Here is a 20,153-nt window from a genome sequence, read left to right on the forward strand (position 1 = left end):
ACACCCATCCATACAGTAACCCTGAAAAACTCCAGCTTTTCCTAGCAATCTTTACAAGAGTTGAGATATAAATCTATTCTTTCCTTGTACTCTGAGAAACTTCCTATATTTGTCTGTCAAAAACACATTTTGATAGTTAGGAAATTTTGTTGTTGTTATGGCAATCCAACAGCAAAGAATCAAACTTGGTTTAATCTTGTTATTTTAAAGAAAGAATACATTTATACAGCAGCAGCAGCAAACTGCAGAGCATTAATACTTCAGTGAAAAAAATTTAAGCAGTACTACAACAATCCAGAGACTTACCAGAATTTTGGGCATGCATATATTGAATCAAGTTTATTTTCTGCAAACTTATATTCATTTAACCTTGGTTCAGATGCAGTCCTACAAATAGCACTGCTCAGTGCAGACCCTGATCTATCTGTATGGTTTATTGTTAAACACACTATTCATTTTTAAATATAATAAAACTTAGCTATGACATAGAAAGATACATGATGAAGTGACTAAGCAATGAAACATTAAGGATATTTAGATGCTCTCAAAACCAAACAAGCTGCTGATGCTTCAGTACTATCACCAAAGACCTACTAATGAAAATCTTGATGCCAGTTCTCCATGCTTTACTAACACTGAGCTCCTTTGCTTTACTGAAGCTGACAATATTCAATTAATAGCAGTAATTTTCTTCCTTATTTTGGAAACCCTTTCCTTCTCCATTCCTGCTTTAAGCTGAAAATGCCACCTTGCTCTTCACAAAATAGCATGCTGGAACAAGAGAACTGACCTTTTTTGAACTTGCCACCAATCATTGATTTGGGAGACAAAAGACATTTCTTTCTTTCGCATGCCACTGAGATGGAGAATCTGCTTTTTTCCTTCCATTCTGCAATAAAAGTTTGGAAAAGTGCTTTGTCGCTTGCTACATCAATAATAGTGAAACTTTCAGCACTTAATGGAATGAGTGGAAAACCATCCTGAGATAGCTGCAATGAAAAGTCTTGGTCTATAGTGGAGTCATCTTTTATTTCATCAGTCTCAACAGGGTCTACAGTCCCACGAGTGACTTTGAGGGGTTTTACCCACTCTTCTGCATTGCCCTTGCTATTCTGTGGTGGCTGAATAAGCTGCCCATCATTCATGCAGGTAATTTGTCTCTTCCTTGCAGATTTCACAGAGAGAGAAACAGAACTCTTGGGAAAAAGTTCTTTGGGGGGTGTTGGAGGAATAAAAGCATTGTTATTATCTGGTGGAGGACAGGATGTTCTGTTGCCTCCCTCGAGTGGAAGTGTTACACAGCCTGCTTTCTGAATACCCAAGTCTTCCATTTTGCTTTCTTTAACCTTGAAATACCTTTTTAAATCCTGAAGAGTGGGCAAAGGTTGTGGCTGACAACAGTCAGATTCCAAAACTGGATCTGGCTTTTTTTGATTAGTAACAGGAGCAACTAACTTTTCTTTCAAACAGGAACTTACAGGAACTGGTTCAATGCCTGAGGGGCTAGGCCATTTGTCTAATACATCCTGCAATCCTGGGCTTAGTTCTAACGAGTTGTCAGTCCACACCATTGGACAAGTTTTCTTGTCTAAAGCTTGCTGGCTTCTCTGGAGCTTTATGCCTTCATCTCCTACTAAATCTTTTGGTCTGGGGTCATTGTTACAGAACACTGAGTTTTGTAAACCTGGCTGACCTTGAACTGTAGAAGGACGATCTTCTAGAAAAGATGGGGAGTTTGCATGATCTAAAACTTCAGCTATTAGATCAGAGAATGCTAGAGACACATTGTTACACTGCACAGGATCCTCATGCTCTTTTTGATTGTCACTGACATCAAGCTTATTCTGAATAAGCCTTGGGTTCTGCAAAAAACCTTCTGATGGAAGCAAAGACCCTTGCTTCTCTGCAGGTTTCTTTCTGTCGGCTTCCATGATGGGAACAGTTGAATCATCACTGACATTACTGAAGCTATCATCAAACAGTAAGCTATCACTCATATTCAGACTTGTTTCGGGGACAGGGTGACATTCCACTTGCATAATATGCTCCCTACTCAAAGGGGAAGTTGCTTTATTAAGGTCTTTAGATGCAGAATCCCCTTTCACTGAATTTTGGGTCTGGTAATCTTGTAGAAAACTGTGTAGCTGGGAGTCAGTCACTGAGCAATTGTTTTCATTAAGGCAAGGTGCAGATTCTATTGTCTTTGTTAGGTTCTGTAAGTTAAGGCCTCCAGATTCAAAAATTTTATTACTGCAGTGCTGAGCTGTGTTTTTTGTAATGTCATGTGTTATGATAAGACTTGATAAGCCCAGTTTCCCAAGTGTTGCATCCAACCTTTCATCAGTAGCACTTTCAGTCTGTGAAGTGTGTAGTTTCTTGGAGATTTCCTGCTGTGGCACCACTGACAGCTCTGAACCTTGTATTCCCTGCTGTCCTGTGATTCCAGCTACTCCCTCCTGTTTTATTATCATCTCAGTTTGAGTATCCAACTGGAAGCTGTCTTCAAAATCTCTAGAATCAGAAAAGAGATGAGAGGATGTAACAGTCTGAGCATCACCTGCACTACAAACACCTCTGGATTTTACTATAGAGTTTTTGATAAAATCATTAGGATGACTGCTGACTTCCTGCAGTGCTCCAGCTTGTAACAATTGTCCATTGGGCTTTTCACTCCCATTTTTGCCAACATTCTCAATATAGCAGGATTTGTCCTCGCCAGGACACAAATGCACAGGCTTTTGCATCTTGCTGCCACTATGGATGTGTCTATTTCCAGAGGAGCCAGCAGTCACATTATGGTGAGCTTTATCCAAAATAATCTGCTGCTTACCAATCCTCACCTCTGCACAGCTTGCATCTATTTGCATTTTATTCAGCTTATCATCAGGTTTTCCACTTCTCTGTGTCCTAGCACCAGCAGGTATCATTAGACTTTCTACAATATTGCATGTCTCCACACTGATGTGTGGAGTACCCTTCAATGTAACAGGTGCCTCAAAACATGCTCTTCCCTTAGGCATGCCTTCACTGGTGGTGGTGGGCTCTGTAAACAATCCTTCCATTTTTTCTTTACTCCCAAGACTAATTTCCCCCATCTGTGCAGAATTTGAGACTTCATGAGTTACAGATCCTGTTTCCATGATTTTTTTATTATTTTGGTCTGAAAAAAAATTATCTTTAGAGCTGGTGGGGTGAAAAGCAGGCAGCTTTTCTATGCTTATGCTAACTGTATTTGAATCTTCAAGAAGTGACCTCTGCAGTTTTGAAGCAGAGTTTTTGTTCCTAGTCCGGTTTAAATGCATGTCTGTACTTTTAATCAGTCTAGAGGCTGAAGACTTTGTTATCAACGTTGGTGTTTTCCCTTGTTCAGTAGGGACCTGTGGAATTGCTCCCCTGGAATCCATCCTGGTTTTGATCAGAGAAATTCCTTCATTGTCTCGGCACATATTTGGCCGTTTTCTAGCACTGGACATAATATTGTCATTGCATTCCTCTGCTCGAGCCTGTCTCCTGCCTGGGACTTCATTCTCAAAGCTGGAGTTTTCTGTACTACTGCTTAGTCGCCTTTTATATCCCTTTTTAATGTTTGGTAAGCTTCTGACCTGAGAACCAAGGCCATTACGAGGTTGAACTCTGCACCCTTTTTTATGTAACATCCTAGAAGACTCAGAAGACTGCTCTCCATTCGATCTACGTAGTCTGCCTTCCAGTTCTGACTCATCACTAATCATAGAGGATGTATCTGACTCAAGAAAAGACTCTGGGTTCCATTGCACTCCCATCAGTGCCAAATCCTGCTGAAGAAGTCCCCTGGCTTCATCCACAATGAGGGAAGCTGCTTCTTTTTCAGTTAAACCTTTCATTCCAGCCATCCAGATGCTGCGCACAGTCCGACGCTCTGCTGCTGACTCTTCATCTTCATCCACAGCCCTACGGACACTGTGGGAAAGGTAAAAGACAGACATAAACACCCATGCAGAAAATAACAAGGAGCACAAGGAAGTGCCACTATTCTGCTCTGCTTTCAATTAACTTCACAGCAGCACTATCCAAAATACAATGCATCTAATGGCAACTAATTATTTCAGTTTTCTATGTGAGAATTGATCTTGATGAGAGACATTACTGACTGCATACCCCAAAACCATTCCCAGGTTTCTGCATCCAAACATATCAAACATGTTCCCTAGATGAGTCCAGCTCCCTACTAGGGCAAGCTCTGGGTTTGAGTCAATCCTCTTCCATACACTGGTTTCCAAAGAAAGGAAATTTCAGGAGCATGAACCAGACAGATGTTATGGCACAGTCCACCAGGTATTTGACCAAAAAAGCTTGTTGTTGCAATAATATGAAGATTATAAGAGAATCCCAAATGATATAAGGTAACAAATCATCAACTCATCTGATCATATGGTGGAGCTGCCTTTTAGACACAGCAAACAGTCTTCAGAAAGCGTTAACAATTCACCCAGCACTGAAAAGTGCATTATGCATTTTGCTGCAAATAAAAGAATCTTCCATTAATTTCTAAATAATCACGGAATGACTGTGATCAGCCAAGGACACCTGCAAATTATTTCTACCAAGACCCAAAAGGTTGACATAACTCATTACAAGTTTCATCCTATAACTTTTTCTTACAAACTCCTTGACTTCTGCACCTACTGATTGGTAGGTCTCACCTTTTGAATGGTACTGAATTCTTCAGAGCAGTTGCCACATCATCAGGATTGGCTTTAGCAAGATCAGCCACTGTGATAAAGCCAGCATTGTAGAGCATTCTAGCACGCTGAGCATTCAGCAAAGACACTCGTACCAGGTCACAAAGCTCCCTGTGAACTCCAAAAGTGAGGCGGCTCTGGAACTGAGAGAGCAGCAGCTCCATGTTGTGCCAACCCAGTCGATTGCAGAAAACTGTTACCATCCCTGGAACACAGAAGTTACAGCAATGTCTTAACCAGCTCCCATTAAGCTGGATCCATTTCCTCCTCCTCCACTCTGAACGTGTATTTGCTTTACATTTCTAACTAACTCATGTTTATTTTAACTTTGACAAGGAAGAGGTCTTGCAGAACTCAATCTGGAAGTAACAAATATATCAGTGAGGTAGAACTTCTCAATGACAAATATGCTAACCTTCAAAAGTGTGAAGCACATGCATATACTATAACAGGATTCCTATGAACCAAACACACTGAAGAAAAGAGAAAAAATTGTGATGAGAGGTGCTGAGAAGCCACATATCTTTGAGGAAAGCCAGCACTGATGTCCATAAGAACAAAACTTGGCCCACAGAACTTCGGTTACTAAGAGCACCAAAGGAGGTGGCAAAGTCCGTGATAAAGGTTACAAGTGCAGTCCTCAGCATGTGGGAGCAGGAAAAGACAGTTTCTTACACTCAAACATTGTATCTACAGACTATGAAAATAACCGAAAGACATGGCATTCCTCACTATCTTTACAGTAATTAGAGAACTTAGTTCTATCATGGGAACAGTTCATTTGTTAATTTCACTTCCCTGATTACTTTTGTTATTGCACTGATCTACCTGATTGCTGAAAATTATTAACACTGGGTATAAAGAATTATGAACCTGCTACAACAAAAAGTTACTTATACAACCAGAATTAATTTAAACTACTCTGCATCAGTTGGCGTGACCTTTTCATTTTGGGGCTTTGACTCATGCTGCAACCCACACACAAGAGTTTCACAAGTTGAGCTAAAACTGTCTTAAAAATTGAATACCCACCTTTGGAGTAATGACAGACTCAGGCAAATGAAAAAAAAAAAAATCTCAGTCACATGGTGGGCTGTTACTTCTACTACAAGGCCCTCTCAAGAAAGTTAAGCTAAAGGTGATGGCTATCTTCTTGTTATCTAGTTAGAAATGACTGAAGAACTACTCATTCTGTTTTGAAAACTATGAACTTTCTGGCCAATTAATTTTGCAACCAAAACAAAGCTATACGAAGTCTTACAGACCCAAACTTGACTCATGCTGAAAAGTACTCTTTCCTAATAGAGCAAAGCTTCAGAACGTACTTGTACTTCATTTCTGTGCCTAGTGTTGAACAAACTATATTCCTTCACAATACAAAGATGCTTTACACAGACCTCAGCATGCTACAACACTGCATGATTCCATTCAGCTGGCTCCTTCCCACTGCATATTCTGTGCTTGCAACTCAAAGCACGGGCAACCACACAGACTAAGCTATAAAACTGGAAGTGGCTTAATGTGGCTGATTGTTGTTAGCACCACACTGTGGCTCTCTTATCCCTATGCCTGGAAGGAAACAAAACAGACTAGCCAAGACTGCCAGTGTACTTTGCCCAAATAACTCACCTGCGTAGGTGGCAGCAGACTGCTGCAAGGATTGAAGCTGGCCACGACTACAGCCATATTTCTTGGTCATTTCCTCTAAGGGTACCTCACTGATTAAATCCAGAAGGGCAAGACTGGTGAAAAACCTATAGTACAAATGGAAATAAAATCATCATCCAGGGCACATCACTGTTCATGGTAAAATGCACTGTGCTGGCATAAAACAAAATGGTACTATAGCTTAGCACACAAAAGAAACAGGAGATGGCTTCCAAAACCATCAGCACAAACATCTTGTGCCAGTAGCATTCTCAGCTGAGACCAGACCAGGTCCAGGTTCTCTGAGCTATCAGTTTACTCAGCAAGAGAGACAGTTCCTTAAAACAGACACAGACCCTGTCCAGTCCACCTGTTAGAGCCTCCAGTCTTTGCACAGTCACACCTATTTGTGGATACCTTTTGTGGATGGCCAGTTGTCTGTGCTGTTTCTCTGTTTTAGCTATGATTTTGCCCTTTACAGAGCGAGCCAGAAAGCTTTCTTCAATCCCCACCAGCTCAGCCACACGTTTCATTGAGGCAGGCAGCTTCTCCCACAAGCAGAAAAACTGGTACCAATCAATTGTGGTCCACTCCTCATACACTGGGGTGACCTAAAGAAAATAAGAATGCAAAAAATTATTTCAGAGAAACAAACAGAACAGAGCTCTAGGTAAACAAAAATACAGCCTAGGGAATGTGGTCAGAGCATCCCACACATTACTCAGAGGCACTGAGTCATGACCATGTATCCTGAAGAAAGTAAAAGTTCTTAAAACTTAGCTTTTAAAATATTTCTAATTATAAGATCTGAATCATACAGGTACTCTAATGGTTAAACAAATTGAAATCTTTGACAGATTTCTCCCTAAATCCAAGCCACTAGAAGATTTTTAAGCTGCATCTTTATTTTCCTTTAACAACACAATATTATTTTTTTTTAGACAAAAACTGACAGGTATCTTTCAACCTCTTATAAGACCATCACCATGGCATCTGATGAAGCTGGAGGAAACATAAGCTTTGCCAGAACTCACTGAAGCTTTTGGTTTTTGTTTTTCTTTTTTAACTTGGAGTACAAGCAGCTTCAGCTTTTATTAACACTAACATAAAAAGCCATCCAGAGCATTCATCCAGAGCAATTCGGTTATCATTCAGTCAATGCAGAATCAGTTTCAGTGTGAAGACACTATCTGTATTGAGAGACAGCATGATTACTTTGAAATAACAGTTGTTGGGGAGCATTTAACATAACACAGAACATCACATGCCTCCTACATAGTTGTAAATCATCCATGCCCCTTCATCTGCTGAGTAGTACAAGAGTTATTAAGGTAGGGGATTGTCTTCTGTTGTTTGTTGGGATTTTGTTTGTTTGGGGGGTTTTTTCCTCATTCAAGCAACTCCTTTCCAAGCCTAGCAAAGCCTTGTTTTAGGCAACTTTTCTGTAATCTGTGCCATCGTTTGAGTATGAAGTACTAAAGCAGGAGGGCTTTCAGACTCTGAGAGGGGCGGCACACAGAGGGCTCTATTTCCTCCCATTCTCTGCCCATCCTCTCTCAAGGTCATGCAGACCGTCAGCCCCTCCTCTCTTTCGCCCACTCCTTGCTCTGATGCTCTTCCCCTGCTCTCCTTTACCCCCAGGTCCCCACCCGCTCTGCAGAATCCACATCCATCGGGTCCTGGGCAGAGCCCCTCCTGAGGCAGCCCTGCCCCAAGGAGCCTTCAGGCACCCATCCCTGCTGCCATCGAGGTCAGGTTGGATATACAATTTGTGGTTTTGCTTTTTATCCCTTAGGTTATTGCCTTTCCCCTGTGCTATTAAATCTGTTTCAGATTGTTTTCAATTTCCAACTTGAAGTCTCCAGTCTTTATTCCCCTTTTATCTTCCCTTTTTTCTGGGGGGAGGGTTGGTAATACAGTGTAATTCTTTCCTTTGGTTTTTGGTCTGCCTACACTGCTAAGCACTGACACCAAGGTCTTGGAATTCAGTCTCATATATGTACAAGTAAAAGATTCAAGTGTTAAGAGAATTAAAAAACATTGTAGCAGATAGTTTTCCTGTAACCTGTAACACATGGAGAACAGTTATTACAAAAAAACAAAAACTAAAAACAAAACATCAAAACTAAACAAATCTTTGGCCCTGAAAACGAACAGATTTTAGAGTGTTTTAGGCTAGCTTAATGGAAGAGAATTTCAAGTACATTTTGTTCAGTGGTGTATTTGATTTAAAATAACATTACAAAAGCTGCTGAAATTAAAAATACGGGGTAAAAAAACCACGTATTGCCACCAGTGTCTGTACCCCAGAGCCAGAACATTTTTCATGCATTTTTTTCTCCTTTTGGAGATGCAAATGGGGAAGAAATTTACTTGTGCGTAACACAAAACATTCTACTTCGCCCCGTAGAAATAGAACAAAATATAATGTGCTCCTCTAGAACAGAGAGGAGGCTACATATGGAACACTAATAGATTTTTAAAATAATAATAAAAAAATCTATCAGTACCAGCAACAACTCCTGTAATTGCAAGTATATTCTCCTTGGAATTAACTTTTTCTTTTTTTTTTTTTTTTTCAGGCAAGATGCCCAAATTTTGCCTTTGATTTATCAGCCTGGTAAAGAGAACATACTTCATATTTAAGGAGGCTAAAAACAACTGTCAGCTTTCAGATGGTGATTGAATGGTGAACCTCTGGCAGTCATGAAGCTTAAGATGTTCACTGCAACTCCATCTTGTTTCCTCACTAATCTTCACAGGTTTCTGGCTTCAGCTCCACACATTAAGTAGCACTGCTTAGATTTTTAAGTGTACATGCACACTTGAGAAACTTTGGGACTTTTCCTCTCAAAAGATTTATCACACTCCTTCCTTTAGCCCTAGCAGCATCACCAGGCAAGTAAACTGAATCAGAGATTAATTTCACTGTTACTGAACCAAAGAAAGGCCCACCCATAGGAAGAAAATAGTGTAGTATATGAAGCTTTTTGTATACAAAATTGATGCTGAAACCCAAAAGGTTTTCTGCATCTCTGAAAGTAACCAGAGATGCAGTCTATTGATCACAAACATACAACAAAACCAATGTTTTTCATGAAGTATCTCAGAAAAATTACCATTATCTTACACGCAAAACTTAGAAAGCTCCAAAATCTTTGAAAATTAGGAGAAACAATGGATTTAGATGGACATGCAACACCTGCCAACACAATGGAAATGGGCTAGTTCTGAAGAATATTCAATTTAGAACCTTTTCTTCATGAAGGATAAGACAAGCAAGCACAAAAACCCCACAAAACAACGTATGTTCATGAAGCCCTCAAGAACTCTGCATCATGCTTTCTTTCCTTTCCTTAGTTCTGGCTGTACAAAATACAGAGCCAAAAATAGTGAGGAACCAACCAAATAGACAATATGCAGATCATTCTCCAGAACAAAGCTTTTCATAGCTCGTTGCAGGTCAGCAAAGATTCCCATGGCTTCGGTTGGTGAAAGAGAAGAGGAAAGAGTAGCTGAGCCAAGATGTGTTGGATGATACACCTTTGCTGTTTAAAAACAGAAAACAACAATAAACTACAACAAAATACAAACAACAACAACAAAAAAAAACCCACTGAGAAACATTAAAGTGCAAGTTTACATCTCATTTCAGGTTGTAATTTACTTTACAAATATAAATTCTATTAACTTTAACCAAATGCTTTTTCAAGAAGAAACAGCGTATTTCTCCATTCTGAAGACAGGAAAATGGAAACAATAAAAGGTTTAAAGTTGCCTGAATGTAAACGAGCATTTTTCAGAGGCCAGATTTCAAACTTGGACTCCCCTAGGTACTCAGAATAAAAGTTGTGATAGCAGTTTGGACAAAAAAACATTGGAATCCTATTTGCCATCCTGCCTATTAGTCATAATTTTGAGTACATCTTTCTTAGGAACACTAAATATCATGTAACATCTTTTCTTAAAAAGAAATACAAATTAACTGGTAATGTGGATTCCTACTATTATTTAAGTCTCACCCTTAGCCATTTAATAGCCAAAATCAGGGAAAAGTACAACCATGTACACTAAGCAATTCTGGAAGTGACTTCAACACCCTTAGAATGTACTGGCTCTTTCAGAGATACAAAAATCGTCGTCTATGATGTGCACTAATTCTACACTAGAAGTATGTCTTTTTTAAAGATATTTTTGGAATTTGTGGACTGGGTTGCATTAGTCTTAAAGGTGATATGCACAGAGACCTCCAAGAACAAATGCATGCAAAAAATGCCAATAGAGGTAACAAAGACACCCTCTAGAAAGCCAAAAAATTCTTGATATCCATGATTCTTTAAAATAAAAACAAAAATGCACAGAAGTCTTAATGATAAAGTTAACATTGAACATCTACCCAGCTGCAGGAGATTTACTGATTCTAAACTACTAACTGCATCACTGGGAAAAACACCAATATTACCTTTCACATCACTGCCAGAGTCTAGAACCTGAATGAATTCATTTTCCAGCAACCAAGCCACACAAGCCTCAATAGGTCCAGTCTGTGCTTTGTCTTGTGCATCCTCATTTCCCCACTTGGTTTCTTTCAAGCTGGATGCAAGAAGAGTGCAAGAAGCGTAGGTCTGCACATCATCTGGAGTACTGGCCACTCCCCCCACTATAATCTGTTGAAAAAAACCTACTTGTTTTATATTGCCAGAGAAGCAGTAGATCTGAGAGTCAGAGATCCATCAGATATGTGAATTTTAAAGATCCAGTATGAGAGGAGAACATGAGGCAAAGAAACTGCCAAGCTTTAAGGACTTCTCTATGCAAGAAGTTAGACACCTTAGGTAGAAAAAAGAGGACTAAGCTATGGGAAAGAATGAACTGCAAAATCTTTTGATAGAAGACATATACATAGTAGCAACTTAGACTTGAAACTAGTCCTGGGTATTTTGTTTAGCCAACACTGTGAAATACTTCTAAAAGGGGAGTACACAAACTACAAATTTATGAAGACAAAAAGCAAACCAAGAAGAGGGCTTCTCCTAAGCCTTTCAGCATACTGAAGTTTTCTCTTAAAAATGTCAGTGCTCTTACACTGTCATTATTTTCCTGACTGAACTTGACTGAGGAACCTACAAAACTCTACAAATATAATTATGGCCCAGTTCAGTCTGCAAACCCTCTGGGATCAGTAATTTACAAGCATCTCCCAATTAACACTACCAGGTCACACATGAAGTTGCACCTAATGCACCTATTTCTGCCTGCAGTTTGAGTATATTTAAATGCAAAAGCAAATCTTAGTAACCCTTGTTGAGTGTGCTCACATCCTAATCTGAAGAAGGCAGCATACCATACAAAATGCTGAATACTGAAGCAAGCTGACAGATGTTATTTTCTTCTGAAGCTGCTTGGATTGACAAGGGAAGAAACAAAAGAAAGTGCACAGAAAACATTTCATGGTGTCACAAAAGAAACCATACTACAATTACAAGAGTGCAAGCACATCTTGAACCACTTTCCACATGTGCTGTACCTCAAGTATTGCTCTTTTCATGCTAGAAGCAACACTTTCCCCTTCTCTTTTAAGCAAACAACTGCAAACAGGCTTGAGAGATCCCTGAAGCAGAGCAGTTCCTTTTGATCTTTCTGAGGGCTTGCAAACTAAAATGCTCTCACCTATAGGAAAAGAAAACAAAAAACCCCAACATTAATGAACTTAGTATTGCATCTTAGCACTGTAATAGCTACATAAAGTTCATCAAGGACATATTATTAGAATGGAAGAATGGAGTTATTTTTTTAAAAGCTGAATAATTTTTTTAAAAGGAGAAAAAAACCTAAGTAACCTTGAGCAGTGTTTATCCATTGCTATCTAACAACTCTGCTGATGCATAAAACTTTAGAACTCAAAGCAGACTTCAAAGTTATGTTAGCTGGTCAGGGTCTTGCCAAAGCAGCTACAGAGCTTCCGTAGCCTCTCTGTGCATCTGTTTTTGCTGCTGAACCACTCTCTCCTCTTGTTCTGGAATTGACTGGAACTACAATATACAGTGGAATCAGTTTTTCTTGTGCATTACTTTATTAGACTGAAAACATTCTCTAAAGCAATAAGAAAACGTAAAGGCTGCACAGCACTTAACAGTTTGTGTTAAGTCAACCTACTTCCACTCCCAAAATGAAATAACACAGATACCAAAGTAATTCAGTAATCCAAAGTTACCAGTGTAAATAAGCATTCTCTGAACCTTCATATATATATATGCACATACATATAATACATATGCACATACATGTAATACATATGTATATCGAGTATATACATATGTATACATATATATATATATGCATGTACATATAATAACTTAAGTATCCTGAACTGTTTCCACTGAATGTACCTCTAAATACACCTTACCTTAAAATTCTCTATCAGACCTTGTTATGTTCATCCTTAACTACTGAAAATCTGTGGGACACAAAAAAGGTCCCAGAGCCATGAAACAAAAAAAAAAGTAATCAGCCAGTTTCTTTAATAATACTGCAGACTACCCATGGAAAATGCAGTGGTTACAGAAAAAAAGATTATTTCAACAAAGCCATTACAGAGAAACTAGGTCCCTGAGAAACATAGCTAGTTTGAAGCTTTGCCAGCTGGCACAGGGTAAATTAACTGTGGGTAGGACAAGCTTGCCTTTGACTGAGAGCATTAGATTTGGATTTGCTATACACTAAGTGCCATGATAAGTTTATGATAACTTGCTAAGATTTAAATGCATACAAGCTGGACATCAAGGTGATTTTGTTAGTAGATATCTTAGTAAAAACCTAGGAATGTTAAGTTATGGTAAATCTGTAACTGTTGTAGTGCTACAGTAATTAGCAAATGCAGAGGTAACAAAAACATAACTACACTTAAATTTAATAAAGAGAAAAAGTACCACAAATGTGCAGGTGAGTAATTCTGTGTAGTTTTTTGAAAGCAAAGCTTATTTTGATTTTAGCAATAGAGAACATTCACTGGTTTCATATTTGGGTTCTGATGTGCTCTATAATTCCCTTTGACAAAACTTTGACTCTTCAGTGTTATAAATCTAAAAGAATCAATTGCCAATAATTGCAACCTAGTAAACAGGTAAAAAAAAACAAACAAAAAACTGAGCTATCCTAAGATCACTCATGGAACATTTCAGTTGCCTTAGGAAGTCTAGGTTAGCACCAGACTAGACAAACACCAGAAGACTCTGGTAATCCAGTCATAAACAAGATCATTAAAAGCAAAAAAGGCCCTATTTCCTTTCTAGTTTTAGTTCACCGTTACTGAACAGCTTTATCTGTTTCACCTTGGGAACACGACAGTTTTGATGAAAGCAAAAAAACTGCAATTTTATTTTCTAAAATGTGGTTTTAAACTTCCATCAACTCAGAAACAAAAATTTAAAAAATCAAAACCTGAGACAATCCAACACTACAGTGTTGGGAAGGGAGGATGAAATTAACCCAACAGCATTTATCTTCTGTCTGTCAGCTGAATTTCATATGTACATAGGGTATTTTTTCCAGCTGAAGTTTCTGTCCTCCAGTTTCCCTACTGTGTGAAAGAGTAGCAGCTGGTAATGTAGCTTTATGTTGCCACTATGGAAAAAGACCATGGAGGGGGAAAATATGATACATTCATGAAATTTATCAGCATAAAAATCAACTGCTTACTGTGCAGAACATCAGAACTGTCAAAAAAGGGTACTAATTATTGTAACTTAAAGGTGAATTTAAAAAACCCTCAAGGAATAATGTGATTTTAAGCCTGCCAGCTACACTCAAATGACAAAGTCTGGAAAAATTAAAAATACAGAATACAGCTGCCCTTTTCTTTAACACATAGGGATAGCTCACAGAGATACAGGTCGCAAAATGCTCTGTTGCTATGCTACTCCAGCAAAAATAGAAAGTTAAATATAAAAACAGTCTGCTTACATAGGGCTCCAGCAAACACCAATCAAATCTCACTTCCTGCTTCTGGTGAACTTCTTTTCTACTGTGTTTATACTTGTATAATACAGTTTTTCCAAATATCACCCATGAAGATAAATTTCCATTGCAGATTAAAATAACAGGCAGGATTATTTTGTTGAACATTAACCAGTGCTTCTGTATGCACAAAGACACCATATTAACTACTCTTCATATTTCTCTCTCAGTCTGTTGTGTTACTACTTTTGAGATCCATAAAAGTTATGGTTAATTCTAGCAGAAATTTAATAAATCCAAGTCAGAACTTGAGACAACAGAAGGAGTTTGTGTAATTATGGCTGTAGACCTTAAATGCATTTCTTACATTTTAGGCCTGTCCAGTGAGCCTTTACTATAAATTTTCTCACTGAAACTGTAAACGCTTCAGTAAAATGACCACAGATCACAGACTTAAGGCAAATGAACAACACAGCCTAAGAAGCTAACAAGAATTCAAAGGAGAATATAGCTTGTTCCTGAAGTAATGGACATGTAAATACCAAAGTACGTCTCGTGAAGTGAAAAAAGTCCCCCGGGAATTACAGTTTTTACTCCATTAATATCAAACAAATTCATCTTGATTAACTTAATCATACTGAGCACCAAAGGAATTCATCATGATTAGCCACTAATTGTAAAGCACTGCCCTGGATTTAATCAGGTTAACACCATTCTTAGAGAACATTAATAAAGCCTCTCCTTACCCTCTGTGTCTATTCCTTTCCTGCCAGCCCTTCCAGCCATCTGCTTGTAAGTGAGTATGTCCAGCAGTCTGGATCCAAACATGGGAGTTCGTATAATTACTCGTCGTGCAGGCAAATTGACTCCAGATGACAGCGTGGAGGTTGCTGCTAGGACTCTGATCAAGCCCTGACGAAAGGCTCCTTCAATGATGTCCCGTTCATCAAAAGTCAGACCTGAGGAGAGATGACTTGCAGCAAACCTAGAAATCTGCATTTAACAGTTCATAATATTGCTGTCAAGCATGGGAAAGAACAAACTTGAACATTCAACATTTGGTGCTCAGAACTAGACCAGCAATGCTAACGCAGTTAACTTCTTTCAAACCATAAGTGAACCAGAATTTCACAACCAAGGTTTTGTTATTCATTTTAATATTCATTTGACAGTAATACTTATAAACTAGCTTTTCTAAGGTGCTTGCTTATTTGCTACATATGTACAAGCACTGCAAGTAAATAAATAAATAAATAAATAAGACAAAACCTGGATGTAACAAACACAGTAAGGAACTAGGATTTAGTTATTTGCTGTCCTGACCCTGAAATCCTTCTTCATTATTTCCATTTCAGGTAGCAGGTCTAATATGTATCTTTCTTCATTTCTTTAAGGGCTTCAAGGACAATTTTATGCTTGAGAAAGAAATTCACTCTCAATAAGCATTTGGAATAATTCCCTCTATATATTCCATAGCTACTATTATTCCTTCCAGAGTCGGTCCTTTCTCTCAGTGGAGCAAAAGGTGGCATATACTATTACCTACATAGGTAAGAAATAAAAGACCTAACCAGAAGTGTTTGCAGCATGTGCTTTTTTTCATTATTTTCACTTTTATAGTTTATTTACTCATCTATTCTATTACTGAGTTGAGGAAAATTGCTCTGAAATACTCTGGCAGCTTGAAAATGCTTGAGCTGCATGTCAGCTAGTTTTTCAGGCATTTCACCAAAAACAACCCCAAACAAATTACGTTTTACCTAAATTCAAAAGCTACAGGAGGCTTCAAAAAGCAACTGATAAATTGCTGGTAACTACAGCAAAAAGAACACATATGATTTGACCATTCCATAATTCAAGACCAAGATTCTCAGAAATACCTGCATGATGAAATGCAACACCCCATGGCAAAGTACGTTGGAGCACAGGGTCCAGGCCTGAGACAGAACGCTTCAGGTGGTCCATGACCTCATCTATCCCTTCTCTGTCCACAACAACAGGGGCAAGCACTGAGTTTTTTGCAGAACCTTGAGCAAGAAAACAGTCACATATATTTTTATATACATATGCATAGTTTCTACTAAAGTTACTATTACTTAAAGGCAACATACATGCTACAGTTTTCTATTAACTCCTTTTCTCTTACTCTCTGCCTGCTGCAAACTGTAGAATTCCCTGGCAATGATGTTTGCCAGCTTCTCACACCAGTTCTTGGATGGGCAGAAAAGCAGGACGGAGTGGCCATCACAAACAGTCTCATAACACAGGCTCACAATATGGTCTTCATCTCCCTGAATTGAGACAAAATATTTTCAGTGCATTTTCATACTGAATGAGGTTTGTAAATGCTGTCATTCTTTCGTGTCACAGTAGGAATCTTCTCATTCAAGTCAGAAAAAGGAGCAAACAAAGAAGATGGAGCACTGTTATATTAGTTTCTGGCTTGCTTTAGGAAGTCCAAGCACTAGTATGACCACTTGGGTGAGGACATCGCCACCCATGAATAAATCTAAGGTTTTACAGCTTCCTTTCACAAATCTTTTTCTGAATGAAGGCTTAACAGTGCACAAAATATCACTGCAGCCTCCATGTTGTGGCTAACAGCAGTGGAGAAGAACTAGGAAAAGTCCCAAGGGAAAACATCCCTCAGTTGTAACTAAGGAAGTCTTATCAACTAGGGTATAGGACAGCTGAACTGAAAGCATGAGATGTAGTACTTCAGGCATCCCCAAGAATATGCACTTAGCAAGCACTGCTGACCAAAACACGCAGGTATTCAGAGCACAGAGAAAGGTTTAGATGGATGGATGCTTAGAGATGTGCATGCAAAACCCTACTGTTTACAGCTTGCCTTTTTGGTTTTGAGATCCTAAGAGAGTTCCTGCAACAGATTTGTTTTGCTTGGCTAAACCAGATTTTCTTCCAGAAAGGAGGCCAAAGGAGGAAGAGAAAAAAGGTAGGCGTCCAGTAAGAAATAAAAAGCACTAAAATGCAAATTAAAATGGGAGAGATGGCAGGAACTGCATACATACATCAAAAGCTCGTTAACAATTCAGCCAAATTCAGAAGTAACGAAGTTGCCTTCTCTAGTCTAGTGTGTGGCACAGAACACAAATCTGAAGGTCCAGTGATAGTTTTCAAGCCCAAGCAGATTACCTAGTTTTATAAAATAAGCCATCCCTTAAGCTGTTGAGTGACAAGTCTAGTTTAGTTCTTTCTCTCACTTAATTAAGTACCTATCAAAGCAACTACTACCCAGAAAAGGAGCTGCAACATCACCTTCTAAATATGACCATATAAAAGCAAGCTTCTATACATACTTCTCAAACATTTCCTTTTGTCTCTAGGGTCTTTAGTCTTTGCTGTGCTACCATGCTACTGATAACAGAATGCTTGCACACAAGGATATCTGGGAGCAAAATATCCCTGGCTTTAGGCCCATATTGTTCAACTACTTACTGTGCTAGTATTACACAAAGCAGTTGAAAGGACTGAGAAGATAATTCACCCATCAAAGACTCCAAAGAAAAGGAACCTACAAGTAGGAAGTACAAATTTCCCATTTCCACCCATTTGGTTCTTCCAAATCATTACAGTACTTTACTTTCAACTTATCATATCCTTTTCAAGTGTGCAAAAAGATTAAATACTGAAAACAGATTCAGAAGAATCGGGATGGGCATCTGCCTTCTAATAAATGACAAAATTAGACCATTTAGCAATTTAATATAAGCAGGTTCGATACCATGTTTTAATGCAAATTCATTCTTCCACTGATGAATGCAAATTCCTTGGTCTAACTAGACAATATTTACCTTCACTTGTGAAAGTGAAGTAGATTCTGGGACACAAGATAGGGTGATGGATAAAGGGATAATCCAATCTTCTATAACTGTCAGGTGCTCAGAAACAAGATAACTACAAAGTCAGCTTTGTCTTCAAGTCAGAGTAAAGAAACTTCAAGAACTGCATGAATGTGTGTTTATATTTGCTTTTTGTTTAAATCAGGAGAAGACAACAATCTGTTCCCAGTTTGAACATACAATCTAGGACGAAAAGCATTAATGAAGTCAGGAATGTCATCTATTAAAAAAAATTAATGAACATAGCAGTAGCTGTCTATTTTATTTTCAGCTGTACAGAAGATGTTAACCCAAAGCCACTGCTCAGCATTTTGTTACCTTCAGTTGAAGCTTGGGCTGGAATTCTCGCACTAAATTCATGGAGGAGTCATAAATGTTGCTGCCAATTTTCACCCACTCCTTGAGGGGCACAGGGCGAAAGTCCGTGCAGTATAGCTCTGCATCTAACCATGAGGCCAGGAGTCCCAAGTTAGGAACAGTAGCACTCATGCCTACAATCTGTACCCCACCAAAACCAGGACTGCTCGTCTTCACCTGCCTGGAGGTGGTTAAAAGAAAATGAATGTTAGTGACAGCACAGACTACCATTTGGAAAACAAGATTCAGACAAACTAACTCAATCTGCTTCCTTCCAGAGCCTAAAGTAAAAAGTTTCAACTTCTTGGATGAAATAAAAAACAAGCAAGCCCCACTCTGCTTTTAGCAAACATAATGTCAGGTTATGTATTGATAACAAGACAATTCAACTTTTTATCATTTTGAACCTTCTTCTTTAGGTTCTGAAGCTTCTTTAAGTAACAACAGTCATAAACTGACTGCATGTTTGATTTGGAGAAATTGAGAACAAATAAAGAGACATCTATTTCCTTACCACTAACAAAAGCATGGAGATAATAGAATGCTTCAGTCTCCATTGCAGTCTTTCTAAGCTTAAATGCCCTAATTAAAACACTTTCATTTGTTTCAATTTCAGGACAAATAATACTAGACTAAAAGCTGGAAACCAAAGACCTTAGTTCAGCAAAGACGAAAGCAATTTCAGTTCAAAGTGCTGAACAGCACCTTCCACTAAAGAAATAATGGACTCTTAAGAGGCCTGAAAACATAAAACATTAATTTAGATATCCAAAGGTATATTTTAATTCAAGCTTTACACCCACACAATAGGAGTTTTTTTATGGTCTTAGGCCTAGGTTTAAAAACTACTCATTTGCATTTCATTGAGCCACAGATTGAGACCTTAAAAAGGTGTGACAAAGAAATGTGAGCTCAGAAACAGCCTGCGTTTTCTTAGAAGATACTGGTAATCCTGGCGAAGACAAGACAGAGAGAATGAGGCTACCCAAAACCTAGAGTAAAAAAGAGTATTCACTAATGAGAGGGAGATGGGGAGAAGCAGACTCTCTGATCCAAGCTCTTAAAACACTTGCTAGCACAGCTCTGCCATCTAGGTTGCAGATTTTCACCCCTAAAGCAATTTTTGACCTTCAAGGATTTAAAAAAGTTCCAGCTTCACAATACACTCTCTGGCTGGGGAAAAGAAAATTCTGCTGCAGAACTGTGGCTAGGTCTGCAAAAGCTTTGCAGAGAAGCATGGGCAGAGAAGCTGGCAATGGCCATCAGAGAGTATTCTCTTGATGTGAAGACAGCCTCATCCTAGAGTAGGACATTCAGTCAACCACTTAAAACCTCTTAAAAGCACAAATCATCCTGATAATTGAACAGGCTGGAGGCCGTTTAAAGAATTTGGAAGAAGGGGCTCCCATTAAATAAGAGAAAAAAAAGCACCACATACTTGGAAGGACATCTGAGAGCAAATGTGGTTTTCTACTCCAGGCATCTCAAGTGAATTCCAAAACAAAAACAGCAGCCACCTCTTTCATGTTCATAAGTGGTACAATGAACCACTGTTAACTTGACTATGACAACGAGATGGAGAATGTAGGCCCTAGCACATACATGGTAA

General features: G+C 38.7%; 1 protein-coding gene across 2 annotated transcripts in view; it reads right to left on the reverse strand.

Annotated features, from left to right (window-relative positions):
- Nucleotides 1–20,153, reverse strand: part of POLQ (DNA polymerase theta) — a 49,881-nt gene that overhangs the window by 18,529 nt on the left and 11,199 nt on the right. For both annotated transcript variants that reach the window (XR_011729242.1, XM_071760711.1), the window contains exons 6-16: nt 18,506–18,725; nt 16,471–16,615; nt 16,205–16,351; nt 15,071–15,283; nt 11,896–12,038; nt 10,831–11,035; nt 9,774–9,916; nt 6,786–6,979; nt 6,351–6,475; nt 4,683–4,926; nt 791–3,939 (exon numbers count right to left, since the gene is read on the reverse strand). Coding sequence is in view for 1 of the 2 variants with exons in the window: in XM_071760711.1 (XP_071616812.1) it covers nt 791–3,939; nt 4,683–4,926; nt 6,351–6,475; nt 6,786–6,979; nt 9,774–9,916; nt 10,831–11,035; nt 11,896–12,038; nt 15,071–15,283; nt 16,205–16,351; nt 16,471–16,615; nt 18,506–18,725 (4,928 nt within the window). In the remaining variant the exon portion in view is untranslated. The remainder of the gene's footprint in view (nt 1–790; nt 3,940–4,682; nt 4,927–6,350; nt 6,476–6,785; nt 6,980–9,773; nt 9,917–10,830; nt 11,036–11,895; nt 12,039–15,070; nt 15,284–16,204; nt 16,352–16,470; nt 16,616–18,505; nt 18,726–20,153) is intronic.

Source organism: Heliangelus exortis, chromosome 1 (assembly GCF_036169615.1).
Source record: "Heliangelus exortis chromosome 1, bHelExo1.hap1, whole genome shotgun sequence".
NCBI classification, from domain to species: Eukaryota; Metazoa; Chordata; class Aves; order Apodiformes; family Trochilidae; genus Heliangelus; species Heliangelus exortis.